The 22228-nt window shown below is 55.7% G+C and overlaps 1 protein-coding gene across 2 annotated transcripts in view; it reads left to right on the top strand.

The window, feature by feature from the left end:
* The window catches only part of KSR1 (kinase suppressor of ras 1), a 163911-nt gene that overhangs the window by 122015 nt on the left and 19668 nt on the right, over nucleotides 1–22228 (top strand). For both annotated transcript variants that reach the window (XM_086686538.1, XM_086686539.1), the window contains exons 4-14: nucleotides 164–623; nucleotides 2808–2812; nucleotides 5406–5466; nucleotides 9812–9895; nucleotides 11463–11524; nucleotides 11626–11732; nucleotides 14637–14805; nucleotides 16626–16667; nucleotides 19052–19106; nucleotides 20312–20360; nucleotides 21174–21553. In XM_086686538.1, coding sequence (XP_086542664.1) covers nucleotides 164–623; nucleotides 2808–2812; nucleotides 5406–5466; nucleotides 9812–9895; nucleotides 11463–11524; nucleotides 11626–11732; nucleotides 14637–14805; nucleotides 16626–16667; nucleotides 19052–19106; nucleotides 20312–20360; nucleotides 21174–21553 — 1474 coding nt within the window. The remainder of the gene's footprint in view (nucleotides 1–163; nucleotides 624–2807; nucleotides 2813–5405; nucleotides 5467–9811; nucleotides 9896–11462; nucleotides 11525–11625; nucleotides 11733–14636; nucleotides 14806–16625; nucleotides 16668–19051; nucleotides 19107–20311; nucleotides 20361–21173; nucleotides 21554–22228) is intronic.

Here is a 22228-nt window from a genome sequence, read left to right as displayed (position 1 = left end):
GACACGTGTGCATGAGAAGGCCTTTACGAAGGCTGGTAGCTGAAGCCTTCTGGTAAGGAACTGTGCAGCATTGGACAAGGTGTTACCCTCTCTGGGCCCTGGCCACCTCACCTGTAAATCTCTCTAGCTCCAGTCATCTGTGACTCGACTTCTTGGCCCACAGGAGGGGAGCACAAAGATGACTCAGGCTGGAGTTCATTGGACGCCCGGCGGGAAAGTGGCTCGGGGCCTTCCGCGGACACCCTCCCGCCAGCCGGCCCGCCCTGGCCCCCAGGGAGCACCCAGCTGGGCAGAATGGGCAGCGGTGCCCATGGCCCACGCTCCGTCTCCGTGTCGGCTCTGCCCACCTCGGACTCCCCGACCCCAGGCCCCTGCGAGGGCCTCGCGGACACCTGTATCCCCCTGCACGCCAGCGGCCGGCTGACCCCCCGCGCCCTGCACAGCTTCATCACCCCGCCGACCACGCCTCAGCTGCGAAGGCACACCAAGCTGAAGCCACCGCGGACGCCACCCCCGCCCAGCCGCAAGGTCTTTCAGCTGCTGCCCAGCTTCCCCACGCTCACCCGGAGCAAGTCCCATGAGTCTCAGCTGGGGAACCGCATTGACGAGGTCTCCCCAATGAGGTGAGTGTTCCTGCCAGGCTGGGGCTCAGTTTGCCAGTTCTACCTACGGCTTTCTTGTTACAAAGGTAACACAGGCTTTATTTTAAAAGGACAAATAAAGTCAACATGGAAGCATGCAAAGTCCACTCTCCAGGCTACGTTAACAGTGGGGACTAAATCCTGCTAGGTTCCTTCTGGATATGGACGGACGCGCGCGCGCGCGCACACACACACACACACACACACACACACACACACACACACACACGGTGCCATGTATCAGTCAGGATAGACCGGGTTATACTGCAGTAACAAATAGCCCCTAGCTCTGTATATCTTAAAACAACAAAGATTTCTTTCTTGCTTATGCTACCTGTCCATCATGGGTTGGCCTCATTCTAGATCCCAGGCTGACAGAACAGCCACTTTCTGGATCATTGTCTGGAACATTCCACTAGGGCAGAGGAAGAAAGAATTTTTCATGTTAAACACTAACAGTTAAATGCTCTTTTCCTACAAGTTCCACTCACCATTTGTGATCCTACTCAAACAAAGCAACCAAGCAATGTCAATTCTCCCATGTGCCCAGATGGAGAGAACTAGAATATCTGGCTGAAATCTCTGATGATTATCAAATACTATGTGCTCTGTTCTATAACCTAGTTTTTTTTTTTTAACTTCTTATCTCTGAGAATGTCCTGTCCCCACATCTTAAAGTACTTTACTCTTTCTGTAAAAAATTTTCTTAATTTATATACTTAAATAGGTACTAAGTGTCGCGTGGTCCAAGATGCAGACGCTTTGTAGCACGTGTTGTTTGTCACTGTAGGGTAGACAGTGTGAAGTTACCCCCACCATTTTTCCTTGGCCACCCCCTTTCCCCTTTCAGAGCTAACCAGGTTATCGCGTTTGTGTATACCTATAATTATTCAAGCTACCTCATCTTTTTAACTTTTTCGTATCATTTCATTGTATAGTTTAACTCCTCCCCTCCTGAAGGACGACCTTCAGGTCCTTGTCAGTTTGGCTGTTACAAAAATTGCCCTTGTCAGTGTACCCTTGTGGGCGGGGCAGAGGGGAAGGAGGGAGCTTTCTCTGGGTGCCTCCTACCTTCCTGTACCTCTGAGTCCAGGCTCTTTTTCCTGACATGTGCTCTCCTTTTCTGGTCTTGGGTGGGCTGGCTCCCCCTGTCCAGTGAAGGCTGTCTTGGGTCCCTTATGGGATGGGCCCTGGACATCTCTGATGGTTTTGGGTATGTCACCCAACGAGAAGAATGCATGCCGTGACCCACCCAGACACCCCCGGTCAGCCCATCCTGCTGGGGCCTGGTCCCCTGCCCCCTCCCCAGAAGGGACTGCAGCCTTCCGCCCCTTCTGGATCCTCTTCTCCCAAAGAGCCCAGTACGATTACCATGTGGACGCATGGAAGTGGGTCATCAGAGGGCACCTCGGTGGGTAAACCCAGTGCATCTGTGTCTCATTTTCCCTGAGAGGAGCATCCGGAGGGCTCTGGGCACAGAACGGAGCCCCAGGCAGATGGCGCCACTCACATCCCATAGCTGGTGAGCTGGGCGTCACCCTGGGATTCTGAGTCGAGTCCACACAGAGCCACTAGAACTAGCACTGTGGACACTCAGCGAAGCCCATAGGGCGGCCCGGGTGGCCTGCGTCTTCCCCAGCTTTCTTTGTCGCTGGGCCAGCGGCAGCCCCTGGGACGAGCTTGCTCAGGACACGTTCCACCTGGCCCTCCTTGGGGACCCCCTTCTGTTCTCCTCGCCCTCCTACTCCAGCCACTTCCCCTTCTCCTGCCTTGACCCTGAGCACCCCTCCCTGCGGGGCTCTGGACACCCGAGGTGTCCCCGCTTGCGGGAGGTGATCTCAGAGACCGTGAGCCGGTTTCCTCAGTTGTGAAACGGAGCACACCATACGGTGCTGCGTGGCTGGCGAGGCGTAGATAAGCTGATAGACAAGAGCGTGCAGCGTGGGAGCGCAGGAGTAACTTCTGTGCCCACAGGGGGGCCCAGGGAGGGCACTTCTAGCCCTTCCCATCGAGGAACCGTGCCCACAGTCTGGCCCCAGGCCCCAGGGGCTCAATGTCCTTACCTGAGGACGTTGCCCGCTCCCTCCCAGTGAGTGGTGTTCTGGGGAACACACTGAGCCAGCACGGTGACATCATCCCACTTTTTCTCTCTTTTGTCTCCTGCAGGTTTGGTAAGAGCGATTCATTTTCGTCCCCTCTGCCACCCGGGAGTCGTGTTTGTGCTGCTGTCCCCGTCAGGGGTGGATTTCTTTGACCCTCTCTCAGTCCAGTCAGCCTTTCCACCACCCAGAAGCAGAGGTGCTGGGAACCACCCCAGGAAATAGCTCTAGGACAGGTGGCCTTAGGATGTCGCGAGGTGGTCTCAGCCCAGCCAGGAGCTGCTCTCTGCGAAGCAGGGACCTTGACGTTGCCATGGGCTGTGGGCGGTTCCTCCTCAGGCCCCATCTGCACCCTGCCATCCCCACAGGTGACCTCTGGCAGGGAGCCTTGTCTGCTGAGCCGCTTTGGTAGCCCAGAGAGACATGCCATCTGTCTGGTAGCAAGTGGATGTTAGCCGTCCTCAGAACCCAGCTGACGTCAGGGGACCCCCCACTTTGGGAGAGGAATAACCCCAGGGGCAATAATGTGGGTTGGCTCTGAATGCAGCCCCGAGAGATTGGGGGGTGCGGATAGAAATGCCCCTTTGGGAGGGGAGGAAGAAGCCCGGGCAGCCCCAGATCGCTTTTCCTGCCCCTCCACCTGCACATGGCTGTGCTGTAGGGCTTCTCTCCTGAGTCAGAGCAGAGGGCACCAGCCATGCCTCTGGAGTCTTTTAATTGGCGCAGTGGAAATGCAGAGACGTCTGGGTCTTGCCTGAGCAAAATAGCAGCTTACTTTCGTCCTGAGCTGGCGAAACAGAGTGATGAAGCTGTCAGCAGGGCCTTAGTGATGAGGCAGGGGTAGCAGGCCACAGCTACACCAAGATGAAGCTGGCCGCGGGACCACCAGGGAGGCATGGAGTGAGCAAGGAGTGAGGCCCCTTCCCCAGGGCACGGGTGCAGACTTCAGGGCCCCTCCCGGAACCTTGGAGGAGAATTCAGCCCCTGCATCCCTGGGGCAGCCTGGTCCTGTCATCCTCCTGGCTGCTGTTGTAGTGCAGGGACCTCGGCAGGGAGACTGCCTGCCCAGCTTGCCAGAGGCAGAGCAGGGTCTTCAGGGTGAGTATTTTGTCTGGATCAGGGGCGGTCGATGCCTAGCTCGTGTGCTGTCTCCCCTCGCTCCTATCCTCTGACCGCAGCTCATTACAAGTCGGTCATGGGTTGTGTTCAGAGATACATGGTTGAAATCTCATTTTTCCATAGTCTGTTTCTCTTAGGTTGGTGGCCTAACCCCTGTTAGACCCATATGCTTTGATGGCCTTGGCTGCTCACAGTGAAGGGGATCCCAGAAGGGAGTTGGGACAAGTCAGCCCCAGGGCAGGTGTGCCAGAGAGAGCCCTGAGGGGTGTGATGGTGGGTTCCTGAATCATCAGGGAGCAGGAAAGGGCTTTTTGGTCCTGATCAAACTCCCCTTGTGGTGTGGGAGGAGGAGGTGTGTGCCGGGCCAGCACATGGGGACAGGAGGTGCAGGGATGTTGCTGACTCTAAGGACAGGAGACAGCTAGAGATCCCTCAAGCGCCATGTTCCTGACCTTTCTGGGGTATGGTTCCTTTTGATAACTGGATAAAAGTTTAGACCTTCTTTCCAGGGAAAAGCCCACAAAGTTCTGCTTACCAGTCCAGAGGATTCCCAGAACGCCTGAAGCCCATCCGTGGTCTCCGAGAACCACCCCCAGGAGGAGATAGGCAGCGCTTAGGAGGGGCAGAAGCGGGAGGGGGGTGGGGAAGGGGTACACAGGTGGAGGAGGGGCAGGAGGGGGGTGCACAGGTGGAGGGGGGACAGAAGCAGGAGGGGGTGGGGGAGGGGAGGAGAGGGGGTGCACAGGTGGAGGAGGGGCAGAAGGGCAGTGGGACACATGAGCTGCCTGTGGATGGAGTGGTTGCCTCCTGCTGCTCCCTGATGCCCAACCTGTAAGGCTGTAAACACTGGGAGGATGCTATTCTGATGGGGAAGCCCAGGATTAGGACAGGGAGAGCCCAGGGTGCCCCGTGGGAAGGCAGACAGAATGCTCATCTCAGGGCTCGTTGCCTGAGACTTCCCCAGCGGCTGGTGGGGCCGGGCCACCTGGGAGCATGGTAAAACTCCACATCGTCCTTGCCCTACCCGCCAAGATCAGGCACTGGTGGTCCTCAGAGCAGAAGTCTCCAGGTGCTCCTGGCTGGAAGGGTACCAGATGTGCTGTATAGCTAACCAGTCTCAAATCCTCTGCCAAGGGCCGCACAGCTCCTACCCACTAAATAGGAAGTGACCAGAAGTAAGCCCTTGCAAGCTAGTGACCTGTGGATTCCTGTGGGATGGGGTGTAGGCGGAGACTTCTGTCCTCAGCTTTGCTCTGCCTGCAGCCCTCCCTTCAAGCCTGCCTTCCACTGCAGCCAGAAGCCACACGGCGGTGGTTTCTGAACCATCTGTGGGGGCCAGGCAGCAACGTTCGTAGGAGAAGAAGGCCGGGCATGAGGGTCACCACGCTGCCCTGGTCTACCTGGCCTGTCCTTGTTTTGAACGTTCAGGGAAACATTTACCTACTATTCAGTGACTCCCCGTACCCACCCGGCCTGTGATCTCTGATCTAGAAGGTCCTAGGCACAAGCTTCCTCAGCCTGCTCGACCTGGCCTCTTTCCCTGCAGATCTCCCGTACGGATCCCCACAGATGGTACGAAGGGACATCGGGCTGTCGGTGACTCACAGGTAGGTCCAGCCAGTCCGGAACAGGGATGGGGCACAGCTGGGCTGAGACCTGCATGTACCATGCTCCTCATTGCGGGGGAGGGGGGCGGTTTGTCCTGATCCCTGTTTCTCGGAGACTCTTTGCCTCTGGTCTGTCCATCACCTCTGTGAACATAGCCCTGCACCCACCTGGAAGCCCTGCCTGTCACCAGCGGTCGTATGGACCTGTGGGTCCTCCCCTACCCCTCCATGTGTCTCTTCCTCACCCTGCTGAGGGAGAACACAGGTCCCAGGAGAAACAGGCTCACAGTCTCCCGGAGGAGGAGCCGAGAGCTCCCTGCGGGTCCAGCACCGGATCGCGTCGGGCCCACACCCGGCCACGCATCAGAGCCCGTGGAGCTTTGAAGCTCCAAACCCCAGGCCCCATCCCTAAAGTTCTCTGCTTAGCCGTCTGGATTTCTCACAACTCCTAGTCGTGCTGGTGTGAGCTGGCATAGGCTGAGATGGGCCCGTGACGTGGCCTGGCCGGAAGGCTTGGCCTCAACACTCGTGGAGCTGGTGTGTGGCACCAACAGCAGGTGTGCACGGCATCTCCCCAGCCCGGACAACCAGCAGAACGGTGCCTCGGGATGCTCTGGCCGTCCCTTGCGAAAGCCTGCCGTGAGCACAGCAGGGCACGCTTGTTGAGAGCTTTGCAACTTTGCAGGGCCTCTCATCTCCCCCGGGAGTGTGAGTGTGAGTGTGGCCTGGGAGGCCAGCCTGGAACTCTTGCCCAGAGGTGGAGACCCGGCTGTGGCTCCGAGGGCCTGAGCAATTTGCCTGAGGTCGTGCTGCCAGTAAGATAGGGATCGTGTCCCCTGGATGGCACCCAGACACCCGGAGACTCGTCAGGGCTGATCCCCAGGCGCTAGAGTACCACCGACGAGAGGGCCTGGCTGACAGTCGGGACAAGCCCTTCGAATGCAGGTCCCAGGGCCTCCCTCATCTGTACCCAAGGCTCCCAGGATGTGAGAGAGCCGCTCAGCACAGGACGAGAACCCTACCCATTCTGCCTCCGTGGGTTGCACGCCAGTAATCTCTCTGAGCCTCAGTTTCCCCCCGCCCCCGCAAACAAGACTTCCCGTCCTGTGATGAGGATACAGTGGGGTGATGTGCACCTGGGTTTCACGTGTCCGGCACCGGGGAGCACTTGGTGGACAAGCACAGGCCTTAGCCCGAGAGGGGCCCGTGTCGGCCAGGATCTGGGGCACGCCGGGATCAGCTGTTTCTTTTGTCTTTGGGTGCACCTGCCTTCACAGAGGATGTGGGCTGTGTCAGCTCGCCCCCGAGTGTTTCCCGGGCTGCCGCTTCCTTCCACCTGGGGCAGCAGAAGCTGCCCTCCAGCTAGGGCAGCAGCAGTCCCCTTGTCTCATATTGCCAGGCTGCCCCACCCTGGTGACGTCACTGCCCCACCTTCTGGGTTTTTTTTAAACCCGTGTTGTTCCAGGCCTCTCTAAGAAGATCTAAACTGTTTTGGTCTAATCCTGTGGGGGGAGGGGGAAGCTGTCTGTGGCTCTTCCCTGGTCTGGGAAGGCTTTTACCCCACACCCCACACCCCTTCCTAGCGCTTGTCTCTTCTCGGGGCCGGACCTCACTACCATTTTGCCCTGTTTTCATGATTTCCCTGGTGGAGGTCGTCTCAGATACCACTGAGCTGCTCCCTAATCCCTGCTTTTGGCATGAGAGGAGATTAAAGCCCAGAGAGAGTATGTGGATCCCAGGGAGGCAGGATCAGGGCTCCCTAAAAGGCACTTCATGGGGTAGGGGGGGCACCTGGGTGGCTCAGTCCGTTAAGCATCTGACTCTCGATTTCAGCTCAGGCCATGGTCTCACAGTTCGTGAGTTCAAGCCCCATGTTGGTCTCTATGCTGGCAGTGCAGATGGAGCCCGCTTGGGATTCTGTCTCTCTCAAAATAAATTAAAAACAAACTAAAAAAAAAAAAAAAAAAAAAAAGACCCTTCAAGCACACGGGTGCCTTTGTTCTAGTCCGTGAAAGCACCCATCTTGTCTGGGTGGAGACTGTAACCCTCTGGGCACTATGCATTCGCATATGTGATCTCCCCAGGTCCCTGCGAGGTGCGCATGTTGGCCGCATTTGCGGAGGCCCTGAGGCATCCCACAGCCCATAGGTGGTAGGAGTCACCAGTGCAGCCTGACCCCAAAGCCTATGCTCTTTCTCTCCTGCTCTGCCCTAGTGGTCTCTCAGAGGAGCCCTCACACTCTATGTGGAGGCCCCTGGGGTCCAGACCCTGCCACGTAGCTTCCCAGTGTGTGGCCTTGGGAAAGTCCTCTGATCTCTCTGGTTCCCTTGCCTGTATACTGAGAATCTCAGACCCGCCTAACTCCCCAGGGGTAGTTGTAAGAATTGAGTGAGCTCATGTCTTATGGATGCATTACAAACCCTTCCCCAAATACTGTTGCTGTTTGTTCTGTTGCTCCTATGATACTCCACGCTTTGAAAAATCCTCCAAAAAAAAAAGTGAGTTCTTTCCGCCCTTAGGCCTCCCCACCCTGTGGACCGCCTTAGACTTTCTCCGGAGGACACCACCCGCTCAACCCCCATCCATCCTTCCGGTCTATCTTTTGTGGGTTTTAAATTTTTTAAGTTTTGATTTACTCTGGATTGAAATACATTCAGAATTCAAGAGGTAGAGAAGGGCGGCTATGTACACAGTCCTCTCCTGCTGTCCCCAGCCTTCTAGGTCCCCCTGTAGGCAGATCTGGGCAGTTGGAGATAATTTTTATACAAGCAAATACATATGTATATTTTTTGGCCTCCTTTTTCTGTTTTCACCAGATACTACGTATATTATTGACACTGTTCTACCCTTTGTTTTTTTTCTTTTAAAAATGGAGGCATCTTCAGATTCTATGTCTCGCTCTTTCTCTGCCCTTCCCCTGTTCATGCTTTCTCTCTCTCTCACACAAAAATAAACGTTAAAATTTTTTTTAAAAAAGGGGGGCGCCTGGGTGATTCAGTCGGTTACAACGTCCAACTTGGGTTCAGTGTATGATCTTGTTTTGTGAGTTCGAGCCCCGCGTCGGGCTCTGCGCTGCCGGCTCGGAGCCTGGAGCCTGCTTTGGATTCTGTGTCTCCCTCTCTCTCTGCCCCTCCCCTGTTCATGCTGTATCTCTCTCTTTCAAAAATAAATATTGAAAAAAAATTTTTTTTAACGGGGGCATCATTTCCATAGCGCTGAGTGCACAAATTTTTACATATGCACACACCCATGTGTACCACACAGGTGAAGATTCAGAGCATTCCAGCCCCCCCAGAATTGACCTTTGGCCCTTGATAGCACTACCACCCAGAGGCGACTGTTCATGTGTCATCATAAGTTACTTTTTCTGTATTTGAATTTAAAAAAAAAAAATTTTTAACGTTTATTTATTTTTTGAGACAGAGAGAGAGAGAGAGAGACAGTATGAACGGGGGAGGGTCAGAGAGAGGGGGAGACACAGAATCCGAAACAGGCTCCAGGCTCTGAGCTGTCAGCCCAGAGCCCGACGCGGGGCTCGAACTCATGGACTGTGAGATCATGACCTGAGCCGAAGTCGGATGCTCAACCAACTGAGCCACTCAGGCGCCCCTGTATTTGAATTTCATATAAATGGGGTCATGTCGTACTTTTTCCCCTGATAATGTAATTTGGAGATCATTTCATATTTGCACAAAAAAGAGCTTTCTTATTTTCTGGCCTCATGGCGTCCCATTGCGTGATCGGACTGGCCTGTACACAGTCAGTCGCCGATACACTAAACACCATAGGTTGTTTATAGTCTTTTTTTTTTTTTTTTAAAGTTTGCTTATTATTTATTTTGAGAGAGAGAGCAAGTGGGAGAGGGACAGAGAGGAGCGGGAGAGAGAATCCCAAGCGGGCTCCGCGCTGTCCGCGCAGAACCCGACACGGGACTCGATCCCGTGAACCTTGAGATCACGATCTGAGCTGAAATCAAGAGTCAGTCACCCAACCAACCGAGCCACCCACAACGCCCCCGTTTGTAGCCTTTTACTGCTGCAAACACGCTGCGGGGAGTAACCTCGTCTGCACATCGTTTGACACCCGCGGGTGTATCTGTTGGATAAATTCCTAAGACTGGAATCGCTTGGCGTGCACGCTTTACGAGTCGGGCCATGAGAACTTTGTGGCTGGGAAATCTGAATGCCCAGGGGGAGCAGTGACCCCGGGCGTCCCTGCCCTCCCCGGGAGAGGGTTCCGGTGGCTCCGGGATGGAACCCGGTCTCCCGGTCTCCCCGGGGCCCCGTTCTGTCCGGGCTCTGGTCTCCCAGCCGCGTGAACATTTTCCGGTGTCCACCGCTTGTAGGTTCTCCACCAAGTCTTGGCTGTCGCAGGTCTGCCACGTGTGCCAGAAGAGCATGATGTTTGGAGTGAAATGCAAGCACTGCAGGTGAGGGGCGGAGGGTGCGAGCGGTGGGAGAGGGTGGAAACCCCACGCGCTAGTAACGGTGCTACTACTCGATTGTTGGCCTGAGGTTAAGTCAGGATTCCAGGGAACTCCTTTGAGAGTTCGTACGTCTATTTGTGACCCCATTCGGCACACCGTGGTGTGACCAGCCCTTTCTAGGGAGGTTAAGGACGCATCAAGCAAGACGTTCCCAGAAGAAGGGCAAATTTGACGTGGGCTTTGAAGGATGAGCAGAAGTTTGCCAGGGAGACCCAGGAAGAAAGAATTCCAGGCCTTTTTACCTTGCACAACATCGGCGAGGAAGGGGAAGGCCGTTCTGGAAACTCTAAGGAGTTCTGAAGTTTAGCCTTACACAAAATTTGCCTTAGCGTTAGTACACAAGATGGGGAGAAGGGGACAGGCAGTGGGAAAAAACAGAGATGGCTAGCGGTATTCACAGAAGAGAGTTAAGGGAGATTGTATACAGATCTCACTTTCTTGTTTCGTACCATTGTGCTTTCTGGTAGGCCAGGAGGACAAGGATAGGGAGCAGTGTGGGGGGTGCAGAATGTTCTCTACCGTCTAACTACCCTCACCCTACGGAGGATGGGCCTGGAGTCTTTGCTCCCAGATCACTGCCCTCCATTGCTTTGTGACCTGGGGCAAGATGCTTGCCCTCTCTGGGCCTCATTTTTACAACTGGGAAGATGATTCCAGGCCTCTTTGTCTACCGGGCTTGCTCCAAGATTCCGAGCTAGTGTGTGGAGCACGAGCATTTGGGCTCCTGCCAGACCAGAGGCGACGGGTCTCCTGCACGTCAGTTGGATAAATTGTGTTTTCCCAATGACTCCCAGACCACCAAGAGGATGCCAGAGCTTTCCCCCAGCCTAGGTCTCCTGTGGCTCCTGGTTTTAAATTGGGGACCTCCTGCTCCCTTTTAAGTAATGCTTTTCATGCGGAGAGCACAGAGTGCCCTCTCAGCCCCGCGCTCTCCTACGATTGTAGAGTGAGGTTGGTGGGGCCCTAACTGTTAACCCGTTGAGTCGTTGAGAACCCCGAGATGTGGTAGGGCAGGCAAGACCAAACTGAGGGTCGAGGTCTTTGCACGCTGGCCCATGCTGGCCGTCTGACCATGAGGCCCATGCCGGACTGCAACGGCAGGGACCGCTCCTTGCATTTCTGGGATCCTTGGGTAATGCAGACATTCTCCTCCTTATGATTCTCTCTTGTTTTGTAAGTTCAGATTTGCCTTCAGTTTTCTGAATGTGGGTGGAGGGTCTCCCTTTCTTTAGAGGAGGGGGATAGACGTGGGACCCACAACGTTTAAATGGGTGTGATTTAAACTGTCTGCCGTGAAGATTAGGCAGACAACGGTGGGAACGTGGTCGTGCTAACACTGTCCACGTGGGACGTTCCAAACTTTTGAGCTGATGCTTGCTGAGGAATTTGTGGCGATCGAGGCAGTCACGAGTGGGTGTTGCGCAGAGCTGCCCGGCAAGGCTCAGGGCCCCGTGGATGCCCTGGGAGCCCCGAGTGACCCTCCGTGCACTGACCCTGCCTTCTTTACCAGATTGAAGTGTCACAACAAGTGTACAAAAGAAGCCCCTGCCTGTAGAATATCCTTCCTTCCACGTGAGTGTTCTGCCCTTCTCCGCTTTCTGGATTTGGGGGGGAATCTCCTCTGTAGCCTGGTCTGTTCTCTATTAATGGTTCCCCCTTTTCTTTTTAAATAGAACCTAGGCTTCGGAGGACAGAATCTGTCCCCTCGGACATCAACAACCCGGTGGACAGAGCAGCTGAGCCCCATTTCGGAACCCTCCCCAAAGCACTGACAAAGAAGGTACGCTGGGCGGCAGGAGAACCCCCCTCTCGCCCTGGACTCCTCCCTGTAATGCAGAGATCCGGCCGGGAGGGGGGCGTGAAATCTGGGGTCCAGGACCAGAGGGTGGCCTTCAGGGATCCTATCTTTCGCCGTGTCCCAGACTTCAAAGCCTGGCCTTAGTCAGGGTACAGCGAACATACCTTCAAAAGTAATATGTGAAGGTGGATTGTGTTTTTCAGAGCCTGGGCTGGGGCTTCTCTGCTAATACAGACAGGTGCCCTCTGCAGCCACACAGACTGTCGAGCGTCTAACAGACCTGTCACGGTCCAGGCACAGATGTGCGTGGTGTCGGCAAGATGCCCGCGCTAATGATGGCTTCTGACGGCAGCCCCCTGGTGACCGTGCAGCCGGTGGCCTCCCCCGCAGGCTGCTGTGGGTGTGGCTGTGGGTTTTCAAGTGTGTTGTGTCCCAGCCCCATACCAGGGCTTAGCATGCTAGGCTAAGCCTTGCCTCATGTGACTGAGGGTCACACGACTGGCTTCTCCAGGGCCACGGTTGCCTTCTGTGGCTTGGGCCGGCCTAGGTAGAGGTTTGGACAGAAAGAAGAGAAGCAGATAGCATGGCTGATGATGCAGCTTGGGACGGGGGGGGGCTGTTCTGGAGGGACCATGGCCACATCTCCTTGTCCAACAAGGGAGGCCACTGCCTCAGGGGTGACCTCTCTTATTTGCCTGTCCTTGTCTCCTGCCTCCCTCCACCTGTCATTGCGTTTTCCCCGCCCGTGACATTCCCTCTAGGAATAGGGGTGTGGGGGTGAAGGACCACAGACCTGAGTTCCAGTCCCGATGAGTCCCCTTCCTTGCTTCTGTGACCTTGGGCAAATTCCCGTACCTCTCTGAGCCTCAGTTTCCTAGTTTGTAAAGCGGGGATGATAATGCCTCGTTCACAGGGTGTTGTGAGGGTAACAGGACAATGAACTCGTTTGTCAGGAGCAGCGTGTGTTGTCCAGCCTGTCACAGATAAGGCGCGTTTCCTCGGGAGGGATGCCGGGCCCCTGACCTGCCACTCCCACCCTGCCAGCATTGTTTTCTTGTCTGCCCTCCGCTCTCCGACAATACCAGGTGCACCCCTATTTGCACCGTGTCCCCATACCCCCTCGCTCTCCCATTGTCAGTTCCTCTGGAACCCACTCAGGGCCCCTCCTCCTGCATGAAGCCCTCCTGCACGCACCTGCTTGGCCCCGGCCCCATAGAGTTCTGGGTGGTGCCTTCTCTTACGTCACCAAGGGCACTGACCGCCTCTCATCCTTCCCTGTTTGTGGCCATAACACGAGCTAACTGTTACTGAGTGCCGAGGCGCTGTGCTGAGGGCCGTGCGTTTGGCCTGTGTATCTCTCAGGGGCCAGCCTGTCTTTCCACCCTCTTCTCCAGCCGCCCTGGCTCACACCGGCTCGGCCCATTCCCACCGCGGGGCTTCAGTGCCCACCGTTCCCTCTGCCCGAGACCCCCTCCTCGGCGTTTACAGCACTCAACCCTCAGGGAGGGCTTGCCCGAGTGCGGGCTGAGGGACCCCTGGCTGACGGCCTGTCTCCCCAGCGGAGGGGTGCTCTGGAGGGCAGGGCCATCATCTTGCTCCTGTCCGCTCCCTGATGCCTGCACTGGGCCTGGCATACGGTGGGCATGAGGAAAACTTCATATCAAACACTGAACACGTGAAAAACCGTGTGAAGCAGCAGCTGATACCCCATTTTATGGAGAACCGCTGTGGCTCGGAAAGGTGGGGGGATTCGAACGAAGTCACACAGGTGCTGAGTGGGGGAGCTGGGATTCAGTCTGCCTTGTAGTCCCTCCCCCTGCCCTGGCCGGCCTGGCCCTGAGGAATAGGATGGGACCTCGGTGGGCCCAGCTCCCTCCCCATCCCGCGTATGGCACCAAGTGGTGGCGGCTGTCCCTGGACTGTGAGGCCCACTGCATAGCTTTGGAAGCTTCTGGAGTGCTCTGGACACCCCAGACGCTTTGGGCCTGCGGAAGAAAAACCTGATGAACCGAGCATTTAACCTAACTTGGCCCCAACTTTTTTTTTCTTTTTTTTTTTTTTAAGATTTATTTTTAAGTAATCTCTACCTCCAACATGAGGCTTGAACTTAGAACTTTGAGATCAAGAGTCACATGTTCTCCTGACTGAGCCAGCCGGGTGACCCCGGCCCCAATGTTTTTGACCAAGGAATTCCAACCCTGTCCACCAAGGGATTGGAGTTTGGGTCTGGGAAAGGGGTCGGGGCCAGGGTCCCACCTAACACTGACTCCCCCGTAGCCCTCTCTCAGCTGGTCCTTTGACCTTGCTAGGGCCCAAACCACTGGGCAGTCCTAGCCAGTAGGTCTGCAGAAGAGTGAGGGGAGCATTTATCAGACACCACTGTGCACCACACACTAAATAAACACTTATCGGAGGCTGAATTTAATTCATTTTAAAAACCCTGCTATGTGCTTGGCTCAGAGCCAGGCACTGGGGGGTATGATGAATAGGGTCCCTGCCTTCACAGGGCACACAGGACATTCTGCAGAAAACCATCCAAAATGTCTTCCCTTGACAAACTGTAGTTCAAGTGCCCTGATGAAAAGTGCTAACTTTTATGGGACATGAGGAGGGGTGTGGTCCTCGCTGGGCTCAGGAAAGGCTCCTGGGAGGAAAGTATGTTTGAGCTGAAGAAGCATGAGCAGGGGTCGCCTAGGGGATGGGCACTGAGGTGAGGGACTCTCTGTGCCATCATCCCCTCAAATGTTAGGTAAAAACGTCAGGATGCCCCGAGCGCACCTCCTCGTTTTTAGGCAGGGAGGGGAAGGCCCCAGCGTAGGGGATGGGAAGCAGGCTGGGTAGGGCAGTGACAGTCCCTGCCCACTTCTGGCGTCTCTGGTCCTGCAGGAGCACCCTCCAGCCATGAACCACCTGGACTCCAGCAGCAACCCGTCCTCCACCACGTCCTCCACGCCCTCCTCGCCGGCACCCTTCCCGACATCGTCCAATCCATCCAGTGCCACGACGCCCCCCAACCCGTCTCCCGGCCAGCGGGACAGCAGGTTCAACTTCCCAGGTACCACACCCTCAGGTCTTTGCTGCGTTCACGATGGCGTGGGATACCCCTTCTCGGCACGCCCTAGCAGGCTCAAGGTCAAAGGCTGCTGCCACTAAGAGCATTTGCTGGGAGCCAGGCACTGTGCCAAACTCAAGTGCGTTCCGGTATTTAAACCTGATGAGCGCTCTGATGTACGTGCTGCTTTCGTACCCGTGTTACAGATGGGGACACTGAGGCTCAGAGGAAGTGGCTTGCCCACGTGAGAGAGAGAGCCAGGAACAAAGCGACGTCTGTCTGGCACAAGGCCTGGGGTCTTGACACAAACCCACGCTGCCGTCCCGTGTGTGGGGTGGCCTCTCGTGGGCACTGTTCACTCAGGGCTGCTGAGCTCCCAGGAAGCATGGCAGGCAGCCCAGGGAGCTGAGGCAGGCCCAGAAGGCCCCAGACTCTGCTGCTTACCTGCTCCGTGATCTGAATAAGCTACTTAATGAGAAGCTTTTGTTCCCTTTTCCATAAAGTAAGAGACCCTGTGAAGTTGGGGTTAGGTTATGCCCACTGTGCAGATGAGGACACTGAGTCTCAGGGGAGGTGCATGCTAGAGCTGACCTCTGACTCCGCCACCGCCCCGGGCTCTGTTGGGCCGGGGTCTCCCTCCTCTCGGCCAGGCCTGGGGTGTCCCATATCTCCAAGAAGCAGAGTGGGGCCCACTCGCCTGTTTCAGGATGAGCCTAGGCCTCGGCCACCCTGGCAGCTCCTTGCAGTTGGCCTTGGCCCTCCGCGTATTTCGGATGGCAGAGGCCCAGAGGAGGGAGCAGCCACTGGGACACTCCAGTTTGCTCTGGGCCTGGTCAGGTCAGGCCTGGCCCTTGGGGCTCCAGGCCCGGGGGGACAGAAGCACAGCTTTTCCTGTGCCAGGGGACCCTCACGCAGCCTACAGGAGGCCGGACAGCCTCTCTGGGCCCGTTTCACCAGGGGTTTCTTCTAGGGGTGCTGGGAGACCGAGATTTTGTAAGAATCTTCTCTTTTGCCTGTGCCTTCGCCTTAACACACACCTGGCTGGCTGGCTCTGTCCTGCATCATCCTGCGCACACCCCTCTCCACCCCGCCCTCCCCAGGAGTGGAGCGATGGCCCATTAGAATGACCTCCTCTCCCATTCTGCTCCGTCATTATGCTCTGAAACTGGGTCTTTTGCTAAACGCCTAGTTTGGGTTTTTCTAAAAGGAAGGGCCTGTTGGAAAAACAATAGCCACAGAAAAAGCCCGTTTTGTGAGGTCAGTGAGAGCCGCTCAGCTTTCACTGTGGGGGAGCGAATCAGTTTATGGGGAAAGGCTGCCCGGTACCCCTGTTTTGCAACACGACAGCTGTGTCAGAGTCCAGACCCCCAGCGCGTCCCCTTCACGGGGACCCTGAAGACAAGTGGGTTTTTGTTCTGTTTTGGATAGTGAGAAAGTTTGCTAAAGCCTCATCACCTCTGGAGGTGGATGTGGGGCCAAGGGGGTGGAGACCATTCCTCTGCACTCGGCACAATTCCCTTTTCAGTATTCCACCCTTCTGGGCCCCCGCACGTTTCACAGAGAAGCGAGCCTGGGAGGTGAATGCCGTCAGCCAGGTCTCTGCGGCAGTGGGGCCACGAGCTCCCAACCCCAGTCCTCCCGGGAAAGCCCCTTCCTGGGGTCTCCTGCCAGCACCCATTTCCTTTCAGTTCTTTTTCTCCTTCCCGCATGGATCACCCTGTTCTGCCCCACCCCACCCCGTAAGCAGCCCGTGCCTGGCCCCCCTCCTCCTTCGCTGCATTTGCGGTTCTGTGTGTGTGACTCACCTCCTCTTCTGTTTAAAGCTGCCTACTTCATTCATCATAGACAACAGTTTATCTTTCCAGGTGAGTCCTTTGCATGGTTCCACTAACTGGCCCTTGCTGTGGCCCCTGTGTTCAGCCCACCTGGGCATACCTTCCCCCGGGTACCTCCATGGTGCCTGAGCCTCACATGCACCTATTTTGAGAGCTGACTGTGTATCACAGCTGGGAAAAGGGAGCGGGGTGGGTAGGCTTCAGGTGGGCCCTTCACAGGGGCAGTGACTTGCCCGGAGGGACCTTGGCCTCCATCCTGTCCAGCCTGTTGCACAAAGACTATAGGCAACTTATCCAGGGTCACACAACTGACAGGTGGCGGAAATCCAGTTTGCAGAAGGGAGGGACAGACCTTCTTGCTGATGCCTTATGGGCACCTGTCACAATATCTTCTCCTACCCCGTGAAGAGGAAACTACTTACAGAAAGGGAAGCCAATTTGGGGAAAGTCTGCAGCCTTCACTTGCTGGGGCTTCACCTGCCTGAGTGTTGCTGCGTGGCGCCATCTGCTGGCGATCAAGTAGAATGCAGCTTTATTTTAGAAATTTTCAAGGCGACAACTTTCAATCTCTTCTGATTGATTCCCTTCCAACAGAAACTGTTTTGTACACCTACTATGTGCCAACCTTCGCATTTGGCCATATTCATGCCCCCAAGGAGTTTTTGTGGTTAGTACTTATTTCTCCAGTTGAGGGTGACGAGCATTCATATAAGTAATCTGCAACTTTAATTCTTAATTTAGCCATATGAAGTCTCTGTGTTTAGACAAAGACTGTAGCTAGTTGTTTTTCTCATAGGTTAAACAGGCCTGTCTTGGCATCATGGTCTTTTGGTTAGTCCAGGCTTTTCTGTTTGCCAGCCCAGCTCCATTAGGGGAGTGATTTGGAGCGTTTGTGAGGTTCTTACAGAACTATTAGTGTGGCTTTGCCTGGGCGTGAGCAGGCTGGCAGGGGTCAGGGCCCTGGGACTGGCCCCAGGAGGCTCTCCAAGCTGCCTCTGTGGTTTCACACCCATTTTTGTTGTGGCTCCCCTCTAAGAGCCTCCCTGGTTACCAGCTCAAGGCCCAGTGTGCAGGGGAGTACTCAAAAGCATTGGGAAAACATGGCTCTTTTTCCAGAAGGATCCATCTTGCCTTGAAGATATGTTGGGGAAGGAGAGGGACTATATACCTGTTAAAAACAAACATGGACACATTTTGGAGTAGAATGCAAAATACACTCTAAATGTTTAAGGAAAAGCATGAGGCCTCAGAGACGCTGTTCCCTCCCACTCGGGGTGCGGTGTGGAGACATCCCCTATGCACGTATTATCTTCTGTGGAAATATTTGAGCTGTGTTGGAGGGGTGGGAAGGTCAGGCTGCCCTGGGTAGTCTGTGGACACAGGGTAGTGGTCTCTTGGGGGGGCCTTGGCCGAGGCTTCCAGGACCCAGATCCCCCAGGAATAGTGCATGTGTGCGTTTCCCTGGTAGGAAGGCCCACAGCCTCTATCAGATTCTCCAGGTCTGTGAGCTCCCAGAATGTGGCGATTCAGATGACCTCAGAGGTAGCCTTGGATAAAGCTTTAGAGAAAGCTTGAAGTGGGGGGAGGCGTTGATGGCTGAGTTGGGGGGCTCTTTGTCCTGGAAGGCAGGGAGAGGGTGCTGACAGCTCAGCCACAGCCACCTACGGTCTTTCTTCTTTTGTTGACAAAAGAGGAGGGAGTGAAGGGTCACAGAAGTAGCCACGGTTTTGGGGTTCCACACTGGGGTGACCGTCTGTCTGGTGTTCCCCAGATGTGGGACTTTCAGTGCTAAAACTGGGAAAGCCGCAGGCTCAGGGTCAGCCCCACCTGCCCAACCTTTGGGTTCCAGGAGGTGTGGACTGTGCGTTTCTTCCTCTCCCCTGAGAACTGCTTCACCCTCGGCCCAAACCCGGAAGTCAAGGGGGGCAGGGCCTCTGGCTCCTGCCAGAAATTTCCAGCAGCTGAGCCAGACACCAGGTGTCACTAATGAGCCACCTGCAAGCCCTGCCCTGGGCCTCCGCTGGCCTCCCTGAAGGAGTCTTACTGCCTTCAGAGGATTGTTGCACCAGCTACTGCCTTTGAGCCAAGATGGAGAGTCTGACCCCCATGTAAATAATACGCAGTTTGCTTTTACCACTTGCTTATATGGGGTCATTTGGCCACAAGGAATTGGGGTTAACTGGGGAATCCCAATCGCGTACCTGCACAGAGCTGTGGGAGCAAAACCACGTGCCGTGGAGGTTGTGTCCATGTTCCGGTTTAGGAGAAGTGGCCTGGAGCTCACAGGTGCAGCGCTGGGAGGGGCTGGCTGCTCGGGGAGGCACCGTTCTGCTGCGTGCACTTGGTAAGCACCGTGTCCGTGAGGCAGCAGGGAGGGGGTCTCATGCTTTGTGTTTGCTTTTTGTTTCCCGCAGACATTTCCGCATTTCCACAGGCGGCCCCGTCCCCTGAGGCAGCAGACAGTACCCGGTAGGCATCCCCCCGCTGCGTTCGCTTTCTTTCCCATGGGGACCTGGTAAAGCGGGACCCACATCCCTGACCACCTCCCACTCCACCTTTAAGTCTCTGAGCTCCTGCTCTGGGCCAGCCAGCGGGGGGCACTCCTTGGGCTCACCCACTCCCCGGACCACCGACCTTGGCCAGAGGTTTTGTCTGTCTCCTGTTGGTGTAGTCAACATTGGGTAGGGACATATGTGAACCTGGAGCAGTCTTGTGACCCAAGACAGGTGGGCAGCGGCCACTCAGAGTTAGAGGTGCCTACTAAAAATAGCTCCTGTTTATGGAGCCCTTTCTCCATGTCCGGCTCTGCTGAGCCCTCTGCTCAGCCTGGTGGAGGTAGGTATTAAAGTAGTTGTCATCCTTGTACAGAGGAGAAAGCCCCCACGGAGGGGTTAAGACATTAGGGGTGCCTGGGTGGCTCTGGCAATTGAGCATCTGAGTCTTGATTTGGGTTCAGGCCGTGATCTCTCTGTTCGTGGGATCGAGCCCCCCGTTGGGCTCCTCGCTGACAGTGAGGGACCTGCCGGGGATTCTCTCTCTCCCTTTCTCTCTGCCCCTCTCCTACTCATGTGCATGTTCCGTCTCTCAAAATAAATAAACATTAAAAAAAAAAAAAAAAAGAAGAAGAGGGGTATCTGAGTGGCTCAGTCGGTTAAGCATCTGACTCTTGATTTCAGCTCAGGTCATGATCTCACAGTCTGTGACAGTGAGGGTCCTGCTTGGGATTCTCCCTCTCCCTCTGCCCCTCTCCCACTCGTTTTCTCTCTCTCACCCTCAAAAGAAATAATCTTTCAAAAAAAAAAAAATTGCACGAAGTCCCACGGGAGGTGACAGAGCCGGCTCTCAAGTATGATTTCAAGTCCCGCGTTGTGCTCAGAACCCCTGACTGGGCACCAGGTTTGAAAGGGTCTCAGTGGTTCCTGCCCACCCCTTGTCCCCCACCACCCTCAGGTTAGTCTAAAGAAGGCTCAGGCCGAAGAAGGGAGATGGGGTTTGGTCTTTGGCCTCCTGTCTGCTTCCACGACCTCCAGGCTGCCTTTCCCACAGCCAAGTGGGTCACAGTAAGGATGCAGGCCTGGTGGCCCTTCCTCGGACCTCACGATGGGGCCCTGCCCAGTTGAGAGCAGACTGACCCGCCGCCAGGGTCTCCTTGACAAACCGTGTTTTACTCTCAGGCTCGACAACCAGCCAAAAGCAGACGTGTTGGAGGATCATGAAGGGGAGGTGAGTGCGGGTGACGCGCAGCCCGGAGATGGTCCCTTCTCTCTCCCCTCCTCCTCGTCTCTGCGCACCTAGGGGTGTGGGGAGCGCGTGGGTGCCGGGCCCTGGGAAGGGCCCCGTCAGGAGCCCGCTGCAGCAGGTGCACAGCCTAAAAGAGTGATGAGGAGCACAGACCTTCTTTGTTTTGTTTTGTTTTGTTTTGTTTTTGAGGTTAAAGTAAGCCCTTCATCCCCATGATTCCCACCCCTAGCCCGGAGGCCGGGAGCCCAGCCTGGGAGACTCTAGTTCAATGAGTCTGGCTTGGGGCCAGGCATCTCCACAATGTCAAAGCCCCCCAAGTGATTCTGATTGGAGCCAGGGCCGAGAAACCACCGTCTACATCCTTGAACCAAAGTGTCAACCGAGCCGGGCTCCCAGCAACGCACTGGGGTTTAGACCGATTTATTCCTGCCCGGAGGACAGTCAGAAACTCTGTTTAAACAAAGAAATGCCCAGAAAGGATAAATGGGGGCGGACTCGTCTATGCCAGCGGACGCTAATTTGCTTTCCTAGCGGTTAGATGTCGTTCATCAGTCGATCTTGGAGATTCGCCAGAAGGGCCTCGGGGCCCACCTGGGCCAGGCGCCACAGCTTGTGGATGAGGACACTGAGGCCCTGTGGTGCCAAGTGACCTGCCCCCTGGCCACAGCAAGCCGGAGCAGAGCTGCGGCTAGAGCCCCTGCCTCTTCCTTCCCTTACCTGGTTGGGGCTCTGGGCAGGGCGAGTTGGCTGAGCCCAGCTCTGCTGGCCCTCCCTATCCCTTCCCCCTCCTTCCAGGCCGAGGAGACAGAGGCCGGCAAGTCAGAGGCCGAGGACGACGAGGACGAGGTGGACGACTTGCCGAGCTCCCGCCGGCCCTGGCGGGGCCCCATCTCTCGCAAGGCCAGCCAGACTAGCGTGTACCTGCAGGAGTGGGACATCCCCTTTGAGCAGGTGGAGCTGGGCGAGCCCATCGGGCAGGGCCGCTGGGGCCGCGTGCACCGAGGCCGCTGGCACGGCGAGGTGGCCATCCGCCTGCTGGAGATGGACGGCCACAACCAGGACCACCTGAAGCTGTTCAAGAAAGAGGTGATGAACTACCGGCAGACGCGGCATGAGAACGTGGTGCTCTTCATGGGGGCCTGCATGAACCCACCCCATCTGGCCATCATCACCAGGTAACCTCGCCCCGGGGCCCTGTTATTTGTGTGGCGGTCTTAATGTGGAGAGGTACAACGGGGAAAAGCAAAACGGGGTCTGATTTCCCCACCACGTAAACCCCACTGACATTAAAAAACAAAAGAAACAAAATGATGCCTAAGGACAGAGAATATCAGGTGTTCCAGAAAGGTACAAGATGAAAGCTAGTCTCCTCCCACCCCGCCTGGGTGCTTCTCCCCGAAGGTGGATATACTGTAAACAGATGCTTATCACGCCTTCTGTTAAAATAAAGAAATTTGTATACACTCAGGTTTTTCAAGTATCCATTCCTTTGTAAAGATAGCACAGGTCCAGGGCGCCTGGGTGGCTCAGTCAGTTAATCCTCTGACTTCGGCTCAGGTCATGATCTCACGGTTCGTGGGTTCGAGCCCCGCGTCGGGGCTCTGTGCCGACAGCTCAGAGCCTGGAGCCTGCTTCGGTTTCTGTGTCTCCCTCTCTGCTCCTCTCCCGCCTGTGCCCTCTTTCTAAATAAATAAATATTAAAAAAAAAAACAAAAACAGGTCCCACTGGTTCGCACCTGCTTTCTCCACTTGAGCGCAATCTTTAACGCTCACCCCACATTCCTGGCACATAGTTGAACCCAGTGGTGTGCTTGTAAACATTGAACCTTTGATTCCTGGGTGGTGGGGAA

The sequence above is a fragment of the Puma concolor genome, chromosome E1 (genome assembly GCF_028749965.1).
Source record: "Puma concolor isolate L17-30 chromosome E1, mPumCon1.1.hap2, whole genome shotgun sequence".
NCBI lineage: Eukaryota > Metazoa > Chordata > Mammalia > Carnivora > Felidae > Puma > Puma concolor.
This window is presented reverse-complemented; position numbering and strand designations above follow the sequence as displayed.